General features: G+C 54.5%; 1 protein-coding gene across 4 annotated transcripts; it reads left to right on the top strand.

Moving 5' to 3' along the window:
* Positions 1 to 4,509: 4,509 nt before the first annotated feature.
* Positions 4,510 to 11,871, top strand: OTX2 (orthodenticle homeobox 2). 4 transcript variants are annotated; one of them, XM_068682384.1, is made up of 5 exons: positions 4,510 to 4,599; positions 4,792 to 4,871; positions 7,979 to 8,196; positions 8,576 to 8,727; positions 9,943 to 11,871. In XM_068682384.1, exons 3-5 carry the CDS (start codon positions 8,100 to 8,102, stop codon positions 10,561 to 10,563), a joined length of 870 nt encoding a protein of 289 aa, XP_068538485.1. In that variant the 5' UTR covers positions 4,510 to 4,599; positions 4,792 to 4,871; positions 7,979 to 8,099; the 3' UTR covers positions 10,564 to 11,871. The 4 variants fall into 4 exon arrangements, with proteins under 4 accessions (XP_068538485.1, XP_068538487.1, XP_068538486.1 ...); XM_068682386.1 differs by lacking the exons at positions 4,510 to 4,599; positions 4,792 to 4,871 and adding an exon at positions 6,439 to 6,594; XM_068682385.1 differs by lacking the exons at positions 4,510 to 4,599; positions 4,792 to 4,871 and adding an exon at positions 7,341 to 7,402.
* Positions 11,872 to 12,233: the final 362 nt, after the last annotated feature.

Here is a 12,233-nt window from a genome sequence, read left to right as displayed (position 1 = left end):
TTCTCCACCAGCCAGCGGCTAAAGAAGATCTGCAAAGAATGGCAAAGAAGATTTTCGATTAAAACCTTAGCCCATCTCCACGGATTACTTTATATCGATTCTTATATATATGGCTGCAATTGATGGACTCTAATTAAAAATCCAAAGGGGGGAAAAAAGTTCTTTCTGGGGCTCAATAAAAGGAGCTTTTCATATACGGGAAATAAAGGTTGTAAAAGGTTACAAACGAAAGACTAGTTTAAAGCTTCTCTGCGGTTTTCTTTTCTTCTTTCTTACAAAACCCTTTTTCTGGCTCTTTCTCTCCCTGCCCCCCTCCCCCCGACCCCTTCATTTCTCCCAAGTTTGCCAACACGCGAGATATTGGACTGGAACCGTTATTTTAATATCTGGCTCGGGGAGCTATAATCTGATTGCTGTAGGAAGCTGCTCATCAAGGTAACTTCGTGGCCTGGAGAGGAACAAAAAAAAAAAAAAAAAAGATGCAAACTGGCAGAATTAGAGCCAGTTTGGGCGGCACACGGACACACAGCCGCACGGACAGACCCACGGCCCCATTCCCACGCGTGTACCCCACGCACCCCCTGGCACAGCCACCCCAAAGACTTTTTTTTTTTTCCCTTTTTTTCATTTGTGTTGGTGGTTTATCTCTCTATATATATTTTTTTTAGCGGGGGGGGGAGGGATCTTCTCCCCACACACACACACACACACACAAGACCTTCCCCCAGGTGCTGACCTCCCTTTCCCCGCTCTCGGGCATCATTTTTGGGAGCTGCCTGGCCCCGAGAGGAGCTGCGCGAATCGCGGATCGCCCCCGATCGCCTCCGCCATCCCCTCCTCTCCTCCCCCGGGCCCTCCCCACTCAAATTATGAAACTTGGTTTCATCTAGGCGAAGATGCTGCCTTATTTTTTTTTATTATTATTTTTTTTTCCCCAGGAAAACAAACCCAAACACCCCCCTCCCCAGAGGAGGTGCCGGCTCTGCCATGCCTCTCCCAGGCGCTTGGAACAAGGCGGGGGGGGGGGTTAATTTTTCTTTTTAGCATTCCGGCATTTTTAAACGAATCCGACCCTTTTTCGAAGTGGCACGGCTTTGCCGGGGGCTCTGGCATTGCACCCCCAAAAGGGAAATTTGGGAGGGGGGGGGGGGAGTGTCGAAAGAGAGAGAGAAAAAAAAAAAAAATCCCGCAATTGAATTGCAGATAAACTTCCAGGAAAGTACGGAATATTTTAACGAGACACAAATCCGATGAGGGGAAAAGCTTAAAAGTGCGTAGCATGCAGCGCTTTGCGGAGCCGATCGGAGATGCCAAGATGACAAATAATAAATCGGCTGGGTCTGGGGGGGTCGCTTCCCTTCCTCAACTTTTCGCCCAACCTGCACGAACGCCTCGGTTCCTTGTCAGCACACCCAAACCGCAGCGCGGTCAGACGGGTGGGCAACACACACGGCACAAAAAAAAAAAAACCCTCCCAAAACGCTCGCGTTAGGAAAGAGGAGTTGGAAATTACACCGGAGGAAGGAGAAGGAGAGAGAGAGAGAAGGAGACGAGAGAAACACAGCTATGCAGAGAGAGAGAAAAAAGGAACGGATCTGTAACCCGCTTGGCATCGGAAGTTGGAGAACTTACTGAGAAGCAGAAGTTAGAGTTTTCTTTTCATCCCAGAAGCAGATTTTGGTTCTCTGAGCACAAAGTTGTGAGAGTGCAAATCACACAGATCCACTCACTCCCCGTTAGCCCGGGCTAGTCTGGCTCTCTGGGACCGTACCTGCTCTGAAACGCTTTCCAAACGGACCAGAAGAGATTGGAAAGTTTTTTGGTTTTTCTTTAAAAAAATAAAAAAGAAAAAAAAATCAAAATAATAATAATTAAAAAAAAGCCCCTAGATCCTACAGCTGCAACATTTTTTTTTGTGTGCAACTTTTCCACGAGCTGCAGAAGGCTGGAGGCAGAGGCAGCTGCAAAGTGTGTGCAGGATTGCTCCAGGAAGAAGGTTCCCCCTTTTTCCCCCTCTCAGATCCAATCTTTGCGAGAGCCATTCCGACACATTGCTAAGCTAAAGGGAAATTCTCTTTGATAAAGCGGTGTTCCCAGCTTCTGGGTTTTAAAACCTAAATCTATATTCAAATCTGGCTGAAGGTGTGTTCTGGGATTTATGAAAGCCTCTTAAAGGGGTAAATTTACCAAACCGTGACAAAATCATCACAATCTTACTTTAGACATCTGAAGTGGATGAGAATTTTAAAGAGACCCTTGTTTATTTAAGTAACGCTGTCCAGCTCTGCCACTTGTTTTCTTGGCAGAGGGAATTAGCCCGGGCAAATGGGGCCGGGGGGAGCCGGGGAAGGCCGGGGCTGTGCCGGTGCCCCCCGGCAGCAGCGGGTGGCGATGCCCGCTGCCCTCCCTGCGCTCCCGGCCACCTTCCCAGGCACCGGCAGCGATGCTTCTGCCTTGCTCAACCCTCCTGGCGGCCTCAGCCCGGTTTCTTCCAGCCCCCGAGCACCCCTCTTTTTTTTTTTTTTTTTTTTTTTTTTTCCTCGTCTGTTTCCCCCCCACACACACGCCTCCCCCCTTCCCTTTTATTTTTTAATCGATTTCGAAAATACCCTCCTGGTCAGGATACACGGCAACGAATTATCTCCCTCATTCTTCCAAGGTGGATTAAGGTTATTAAATAATATGTGGGGGCGGGAGGCGATGGCAAAAAAGGGGGGGGGTTGTGGGGGGGGGGGGGGGGTGGGGAGGGTTGAATCGGGATATTTATTACTGTTGCTCTGCTACAGGAGAGGCTGAGGGGCCGTGCCGACATGCGGGGAGGTGAGAGGGAAGGATTTTCCCGGCGCGGATTTCTGCGCAAGTGTGGCAAGGGGGGGGGGAACAAGGCGGGGGATTGCAATGGGGCAGGGGGCTGCAGCCGCCCCTCGCCACCCTCCCCCACCCGAAAATAAAAAAAATAAAAAAAAAGAAAAAGAAAAACAAACCCAAAAGAAAACCAACAAACGAAAAGCCCCTAAAAAGTATCACGGCTCTGAGAAAAGGGGGAAAAAAAAGACCCCAAGGAGTGTAGGCGCAGCGCAGAGGAGGGCAGGGGGAGCAGCATCAGGGGGGCTCGGGGGGACCGGGGAGGCCGGGGTCTTGCAGCCCCCAGCCGGGCCGCCCCCGGGCACCAACTTTCCGCGAAGTCTGGCAAAAAAAAAGAAAAAACAAACAAAAAAAAAAGCGTCCAAAGTGTGGGAGCGGCTCCGCCGGGCAGCGGCTGCTTTTGTGCGAGGGGTTTATTTTTGTTTGTTGGTTTGTTTGTTTGTTTTAATTTCCCCTCCTCTCTCCTCCCTCCTTCCCTTCGCCCCCCTCCTTCCTCCTCCTCCACTCCGGGAGGAAAAAAAAAAATAATAATAATACGGAAACAAAACCCCAAAACCCAGCAACCCAACCCCGAGCATCCCAAACCTGCTCCTGCAAAGCGCCAGCTCGGGCTGCACCGGCAGTGGTCGGTGGTTGCGCTAAGTCCAAGGACAACCACATTTGATTGCACACAGCCAGCCAGGCTCGGAGAGAGCCACAAAGAGGCGAATTAATTGCTATAACTTCATTAACATAGGTCACCCCGTTAAAACGAGGGAGCCGCTGCGTTTTCCCTTCTTGGCACAAGTGAGGAAAGAGCCGGGCTGACCGCTCCTTCCCCGAGCCTCCCCTGATCCTGCCTTGTCCCCAAGCTTCGTTTTCGGGTTTTTTTTACCCGGGAGAAGTTGGGCAGGGACGGGTGCTTGCGAGAGGCACGGCTCAGCTCGGCTCGGCAGCGGGGAGCCCCCCGGCCCCCCTTCTGCTGCACCGAGTTTATTCCTACGAAAATATTTCCACGTCCATATTTGCCAAGGCAAACGCAGCGCTGCTGCAAAAGTCTCGTCCTGCACCACCAGCCGTCTCTATATATCTTAAATACAGACTTAAAGACGTGGGGGTGCGGTAGGGCCTGGGGGGGCCGGAGCTGGGGGACCCCCTTACCCCACTCTGCCTACCCCTGGACAGGTTTCCCCTACAGCTTTCCCCTCTCCCAGCTCCTCTCCGCTCAGCCAAGGCTCCACGCCGCCCCCCTGCAATGTTTACTTATATATTTTAATATCTTTTGTTGTTATTATTACCCCCTCAACCCTCAGCTTTTTATCGTCCCCCCCTCCTTCTTCCCGGTCCCCGGGCAATAGGCTAACGCGATCCGTGCTTAACGTCCATCACGTTAATTTGGACAATGACTTCATGCGCCGCGCTCCATAATGTATATTTTTTAAACCGAGCAGGTTCTTTTAATGTATATTCTCGTGTCATTTTGGTGGCTGTTATTTCTCGCTTGATTGTCCCCCCGGTACAGCAGCGGCCTGTTTTTTCCTCCCCCTGTTGTGTGTTTTTATTATTTTCCCCCTGGCTTAGATGTGTCAATCACTCTCTCCCTGCCATTGGTTGGAGAGTTTGCGTCAAAAAGTTGCCAGAGAGGCGCTTTCTCAGCAAAGCTCCCCGAGAGAGGTAGAGACCTCAGCTCCAACGCACCCCGCCACTATTATTAAAAATAAAATCACTTGACCAGCTCCGGCACCGGCCAGCTCTGTATGTACCGAGCCCAGACCCCGAGCATCCCCGCATCCCTCTCCCGCACCGTCCCCTCCCCTTTCTCCCCCATTTATTCTTCTTTTTCAAACATTTTTTTTTTTTCCTCCCCCCCAACCCCCCCCTTCCGATGTCGTGGGCATGTGCATGCGGCGAGCTCTCTAACCTCCCGCTTTGTGCTTTCTCTCCTAGCTCAGCCCGAGCCCTGAATTTGGTGAGGACCCGGCCGGCACCGCTCGCCCCTCGCCCCCCGCCCTGCCCGAGGCTCGCAGGTAAGTCGGACCCGCTCGCCTCTTCCCCCCGGGATGGGGGGGTGGGGGCAAGACTCGGGGGGGGGCATTTTGCAGAAATACAGCGGGAGGGAGGGGAAAATTATTAGTGTTATTATTTTTATTATTTTTTTTTAACAGCGTGTGTGCGGGGGGAAGCGGCGTAGGGAGAGGGAGGCTGCCCGGGAGAGCTGTGGGGATGCTCCGGGGAGGCCGGGCCGGACCGGGCCGGGTGGAGGAAGGTTGCTCCGGTGGCAGGGGATGATGCAAAATGCAAAAGGGTCGAATCCGGGAGCGGAGAAGACGGTCCGGAGCTTCCCACGGCTCCCCTCTCCCCGTGGGCAGGCGGAGGTCGGGCTCGCTGCTCTGCGGGCAGCGTTTCTTCGCCGAGATTTCCTTGGGTGTTTTATTTTCCGCGGCCTGATCCTTTGGCCTTTCGTTATTCCCCGACCCCGAGGTGAACTTGGAAAATTAGAAATAACCGGGGAGAAATTTCCCCCACTCCGGCTGCCGCCCTGGACCCCCCCCAACCGTGCGCTCAGGCACCAGCCGGGGGAGAGAAACGGGCAGCGCGTTTTGGGCCGGAGCTTCGGGCGGGTGAAACGGATTGAGAGAATTGCAGCCAGCTCGGAGGAGGGCTGGAGGTGTTTCCCACCTCCCCGATTTTATTATTTTGATTATTATTGTTGTTACCGGCCGTGGGAACGCGTTTCCCCAAGGCAGCGCCGGGGCGCAAGGCGCCCTGCTCCGTGCCCCAGGCTCCATCCCCCGGCTCGCACCGCACTGACAAAGAGTCGGGAAAGTCCTTGTGCACCGGCACAAGTTTCCTTAGAGCTCAAAACCTCCTCCGCTTGCCGAGATTGATTTGGATTTCGGATCCCCCGAGAAGTTGAGCGGTGTTATTTATTTCTTTAAAAAGAGGAGAAGAAAAAAAAAAAGATGCAAATCCAGTAAAAGAATAAATAAAAATAATAAATTAAAGGCGGTTAGGAAGGCGATCGGGTGGCGGTGGGGAGGCAGAGATGGGTCAAAAGGCTCGGCGGCCCCTGCAGACCCTTTCGTTTGGCCGCTCCGGAGCGGGGCCGGGGCCGCGGAGCTGCGCGCAGGAACCGGGGGCGAAGCGCGGAGCCGGGGGGGCCCTTCCCCGGCACCCCCTCAGCGTGGAAAAAAAAAAACCGTGCTGGGAAACACCAACCCCAAATCCTCCCTTTGGGGGAAAATAATTACAAATGGGATAAAATAAACGTAAGAAACGCGGTGGAAACGAGCTCTTGGGGGGGAAAGGCGAAGCAAAAGAAATTCCCCGTCCTGTCTCAGCACCGTGCCCCCCTCTCCTCCCCGCCCGAGGATGGAGCCGTGGCTGCCCGGGCCTCATCCTGCCCTCCCGGCCGCGGCTCGCTGCCTTGCATTAATCAGCCCGGGCCATCAGCGGGGCTGGGGCCGGTGGCCCGTAATTAGGGAGCGTGTGCCGCCCGGATTATCTCGTTAGTTTATCAAGAAAACATTTATTATAATTAATTCTCGGACGGGGTAATTATTATTGAGCGAGGGCAGAGCAACTGGTAGCCGGGATCTTTGCGGAGCGAGGGGGGAGGAGGGGGAAAGGTGACAGATTGCGGAGCGGAGCCGTTGCTCCCCGCTTGCGCGGCCGCGGACGAGCGGCTCCGCGGGTGGCTCCTGGCTGCGCTCTGCCGCCTTTACGAGGACGGAGGATTGAGGGGAAAGAGTGGGAACACTCGTTTTATTATTTTTTTTAAGTGTTTTTAATTTTGGGGGGGTTCGTTTGCTCGTTTTCCGATGCGCCCCGAAACCACTTTTGCTCGCCCGCGCAACCGGTGGCGACCAAATCGGCGGCTCCGGTGTGGGTGCGGAGCGGGGGTACCCCCCCCCCCCCGGCAAAGCGGATCCCCTTCGTGTGTCCCCCGCCCCCCCGGGCACGGTGTTAAAAGCGGGGCCCGGCTCCTTGCCCCCGTTTAAGCGAGGCCGAGCCGCGCAAGATGCGCGCCCGCGGAGCCGCTCGGCACAGCCGGGGATGGTGATGGGGGTGAAGGGGGGGGGGTTCCGGAGCCCCCCGGCATCTCTCAGCCCTACCGGAGCTACGGCTCCGCTCCCGTGGCCGCTCTTTACCGAAACATCGAGTTTGGGGGGTTTCGGGGCAAAAAAGTTGCACTCGACTTCGTTTTTTCCGACGGCCGCCGCGCGTGGAGGGAAAGGCGAGATTTGGCGAAAAAAAATATATTAAAAATCCACTTTTTCCGCGGGGACCAACCTTAACCCTTTCAGGAGCCAGGGGCTGGCCCCCGTCGGGTATTTTTGGTTCTGGGGGTCCCCCAAGCCCCACTGCGGAGCCCCCCCCGGGGGTGACCGCAGCCGGGGGGGAGCCGCTGGCGAGGTGTTTGTTTAGCTCCAGCCCCGTCATCAAGAGTTTCTTGAAAGCCTAATAAATCTGTTACTTGCCTCCAAATCTAATTACCCGGAGTACTAATTAGGTGCAAATGGCCGGTGGAAATTACTGCAGGCGTGGACTGATGGCGGTAGAGCAGAAAAGTTTGGCTCTGCCCGAGCGGGCATTTGAGCTCTGAAATGCGGCATCGTCGGGGGGGAAGGGCAGGGGGGGAGGCTTGAATGTTGCCCAAACCTGGGATAATTAAAGTCCTTGCAAGAGACTAGGGGAGAGATAGGTTTCTTGAATTGTTTCTTTGTTTCTCACCCTTGGGCTTTGTTATCTGCATTATTTATTTAGCCGAGGGGTTCTTTGTGTCTGCGAATGGCCCCAATCAAGTTTTGCTTGAGACAATTAGCTGGTGCCCGGCCGGGAATCCTATGCAAATGCCCCGGGCAGCCGTACAATGCGGGCAGTTGAAGGCATGGGGGGTTTTGTTCGGGCAGTAATTACTGGATGGGACGTGCCCCCCCCCCCCCTTCTTTGCCCTCCCCTCCCTCCCTGTCTTTTTGGGGAGGGATGCGTTTATCTGCTCAGTCTCTCCCGGCTCCCAAATCCGGCTGGGGGCCGGTTTAAGAGCTGGAGGATCGGCGGGGGAAGGCAGCGGGGATAAAAGCCGGGGGGCAGCCAGCTCCCTGACCCCCCCCCCCCCTTCTCCCCTCCGCAGGCACCTGGCGGCCCCCCCCGGCCGACGGCACCCCCAGGCACCGCCCGGGGCAGGCAGGGCGCTCGGGCGGCTCCCCCTCGCCCGGATTTCGGCCAACTCTCCTCCCCGCTACAACTTTAGCATGATGTCTTATCTTAAGCAACCACCTTATGCAGTCAATGGCCTGAGTCTCACAACCTCGGGCATGGATTTGCTGCACCCGTCCGTCGGTTATCCCGGTAAGCCACGTTTTTTCCTCCCCTCTCCCCCCGTTCCCCTTTTTTGTCCCCTCTGCCCCGCGGATTTCCCCCAGCAGAAGCCGCCGGGGAGCGCGGTGCTGTGGGGTTCCCCTTTCTCCCTTCCTTTTTCACTTTTATTTTTTATTTTTTCCACCCTTTATAACCTTTCTATGGGGTCGCAAAACCGGGGCCACCCCGCTGCTGGAGGTGGGGGGCAGCCTCTTGCAGGGAGGGCTGGGGAGGAGGCGCCGGGATTGCCGCAAGGATGCGGCTGGGGATCACCGGGGAGAGCCGGGGAGGATTTGGGGGGGTCCCTGGAGGGGTCCCCCGGGGGCTGAGCACACTGAGTGACAGCCAGGGCTCCCGGCTCCTTTCGCAGCCACCCCCCGAAAGCAGCGGCGGGAGCGCACCACCTTCACCCGGGCGCAGCTGGACGTGCTGGAGGCCCTTTTTGCCAAGACCCGCTACCCCGACATCTTCATGCGGGAGGAGGTGGCATTGAAAATCAACCTGCCCGAGTCCAGAGTGCAGGTAGGAACAGGGGGGGACCCTGTCTGCTTCCCCCCCTTTCAGTCCTCCCCCAGACCCCAGCTCACTGGGGATGTTTTAGAGGATGGGGCCAGCCCCATCGTGCCCCTGAGGGATGCTCACATATGGGTGTGAGGGTGTTTGGGGTGGTCAGAGTGGTGATTTGCCCCCTCTGGGTTGCAGCCTGGCCTCCCCTTCCTCACTGAGCTCTGGGGATTGGTGCAGACCCCTTGGTCATCCTGGTTTGGGGGGTATCCCCAACATCCCCATGCCCTGCACCTTGCTTTGGCCACGTCCCAGCTGGTCTCGTAGGCACGTGTAGAGGCCACAAAGCATCCTCCCTTCCCCAACCGCCCCCCACATCCTTGCTGCCGGGCTGGGGTCCCCTTTTACACCAGCACGAACCAGGGGCTTCCTTTGCTTTTGGAGGGGTTTTGGAGAGGGGAGGCCTTGGGACACCTCTGCTGAGGCTGGGCTGTGCCTCCTCCTGGGGCAGCCTGCAGGGGTCCAACCCGGACACCATCCTGGTGGTGTTGCTGTGGGGCAGGAGGAGGGTCCAAGGACCTGTGCTGCCCCCAGTACGGATCCAGGGCACCCTTCAGTAGGGGCAGGGAAGCTCCTATGTTGCCTGTGCCTCTCACCTCCCTGCAAGGATGGCCCTGGTCACAGAGCTGCCTGGGGCTGTGTCCCTGCAGAGCGTAGCCATGGGGACCAGGACCCCCCTCCCCATGCTCGACCCCAGCCATTTCCTCACAGCACCTTGCTAGGAGAGGCTGAGATGGGTTGGGGGCCACCCCTGTCTGGGGGTGGAGAGCAGAGAGCCTGTTTAGGGGTAAATGAGACATCTGCAACCGCCCCCAAACCCCTGCCCCTGTTCCCCTAATTGTTTTCCCCCCTTTGCTCTATTGTTTCTAATCGAGGGCTTCAACAGGCCTTAAATGGTGATTTTGGGGGGTCGCCGGCTGGCAAGCTGCAAAAAGGGAGCGTCCCCCTCTGCTTTCCCCAAAAGTGACTGTATTAAGCATTTTGGTTTGCCTGTTTGCCCTCGTTAGTATTAATGCTAACGATCTCGGGGAGGGGGAGCCTTGCAAAGCCCCGCTGGCCACGGAGCCGTCCCCATCCCCAGAGCCGGCTCTCAGCCCTGGGGTACCTGCGTGTCCCTAAGGCGAGGCTTTTCTCCATCCCTCCATCCTCCCCTCCCTCTCTCCCGGTCTCCAGGTGTGGTTCAAAAACCGCCGGGCCAAGTGCCGGCAGCAGCAGCAGCAGCAGCAGAACGGGGGCCAGAACAAGGTGCGGCCGGCCAAAAAGAAGAACTCCCCGGCCCGGGAAGTGAGCTCGGAGAGCGGGACCAGCGGGCAGTTCACGCCCCCCTCCAGCACCTCGGTCCCCACCATTTCCAGCAGCAGCGCCCCCGTGTCCATCTGGAGCCCGGCGTCCATCTCCCCGCTCTCCGACCCCCTGTCCACCTCTTCCTCCTGCATGCAGAGGTCCTACCCCATGACCTACACCCAGGCCTCAGGTTACAGCCAAGGATACGCTGGCTCGACCTCCTATTTCGGAGGGATGGACTGTGGATCTTATTTGACCCCTATGCACCACCAGCTGCCCGGACCGGGGGCCACCCTGAGTCCCATGGGTGCCAACGCGGTCACCAGCCACCTCAACCAGTCTCCGGCCTCCCTCTCCACCCAGGGCTACGGGGCCTCCAGTTTGGGCTTTAACTCGACCACCGATTGCTTGGATTATAAAGACCAAACCGCCTCCTGGAAGTTAAACTTCAATGCTGACTGCTTGGATTATAAAGACCAGACATCCTCATGGAAGTTCCAGGTTTTGTGAAGGCCCGCGGGGAACCTTTGTGACCGTACGAGAAACCGCGACGAGAACGAACACGCTGGGCCGAACGCTCCAGTTTTAGTCAGGTCTTGGTTAAATTAAAGAGAAAATAACTCAAACGGACAAACGGACAAACAAACGAACAAAAAAACCGACGACGACAACAGCAACAAAAGAGGGACAGTGCTGGTGTGACCACGTTCAGACTCATCTCCTGCTCAGACGCTCTGGAAAAGGAATAACAAAGAGGAAAACGGAGGAGGAAGGCCTTAAACGGACAGATCATCTAGTGAGCAGAAAACAGACAGACCAATCTGTGTTCTTTATAGTTTTAGGCAAATTGTTGGGTTTCTTTGTTTGGAAGAGGTGGGAGATCGTTCCACCTATGGGCCAGTTTAAAAAAAAAAAAGTCTAGGTTTTTATTTCTTTTTGTGTGTGCGTGGAAAGATCCTTCACCCAGAGGTTTCCAATGTGTTAGCCAACCCTTGGTTAAAATATTCGGAATGGACAGCATCTCTCTCTCTTTTTCTCCCTCTTTCTCTCCCTCCCTCCCTCTTTCTTTCTCTCTCGAGCTCATTCAACTGTTTCATGCCCAACTTGCTCAAGTTGGCACCGAGAGAACTTGGTTCAGGGCTGTGTGGGTTGTGTGACTGATTGTCCTAGCTGCACTACTTTATTTAAAGAAAAAAAAAATAATGTTCATAAGGAGTCAATATGTAGTTTTTAAGAGACAATCAGTGTGTGTCTTATATAAATGGTACATCTGTGGTTTTTAATCTGTGCTAGACTTCAAAACTGTGATCTCCTGTATTGTATGCAACTACGAACTCCGCACCAGCGGGAGTTCTGCTGTGATTTAAATAGGTTATAATTATAAGTGAAATTCAGAGCAACTGAGTTACCTATTATCATCTTTTTAAAAATACAAAAAAAAATATATTAGAAAAAAAAAAATAAAACCACAAAAAAAAAATATACATGATCGCCTTTCACCAGAGGTGAACTGCACTGAAACTTTTTACAACAAACTGTCTTTGAATGAAAGAGAAAAGACCGAAAAAAAAAAAAACACCCAAGGACATTAAGCTCCTCTGGAGTTCACTTACCGCCGGCCACGCTGGCGGTAGCCGTCAAATCAAACAGGACTTCGGGCAGTTGCTCTGACCTGGATGAATTTAAACCGAGAAATTCATTGTCGTTTATGCTTGCAGATGTTAACTGAAGAAAAAAAAAAAGATATATATGCATAAACCTTTTTTTCCTGGATTTGGCAGATATGTATAATTATATTAAAATGGTTCTAGCACACTCGATGGTTGTCTTCCCTTTCCATCGCGCCCGCGAGGGCTGAGCGGGGCGATGCCGCCGGCTCCGCCTGGTTCTGTGGGCAGGGGGAAGAAATCCGCCTGGGGATTTCTTTGCGGGCAGTGAAAGAAGCAAAATGAAAGGTTGTATTTATTTATTGATCGATTTTTAAAGGGGAAAAAAAAAAAAACACAACACGTGTTTCCAACCTGTCCCCTTTCCCCAATCTCAGCCTTTGGCGGAGGGATGGTGTTTGTGAGCCACGTTTAGGGAGAGCCCTGAACTTCTTGGGGTAATCCGGGTGGAGAAGGGGGACAGGGAGCATCGTGCAGGATTTGTGTCATAGCTGAGGTCCTGAGGAAGGAGGA

Source organism: Anas acuta, chromosome 5 (genome assembly GCF_963932015.1).
Source record: "Anas acuta chromosome 5, bAnaAcu1.1, whole genome shotgun sequence".
In the NCBI taxonomy this organism is placed as follows: Eukaryota; Metazoa; Chordata; class Aves; order Anseriformes; family Anatidae; genus Anas; species Anas acuta.
The sequence above is the reverse complement of the archived record's forward strand: the minus strand, read 5'-3'. Positions and strand labels throughout refer to the sequence as shown.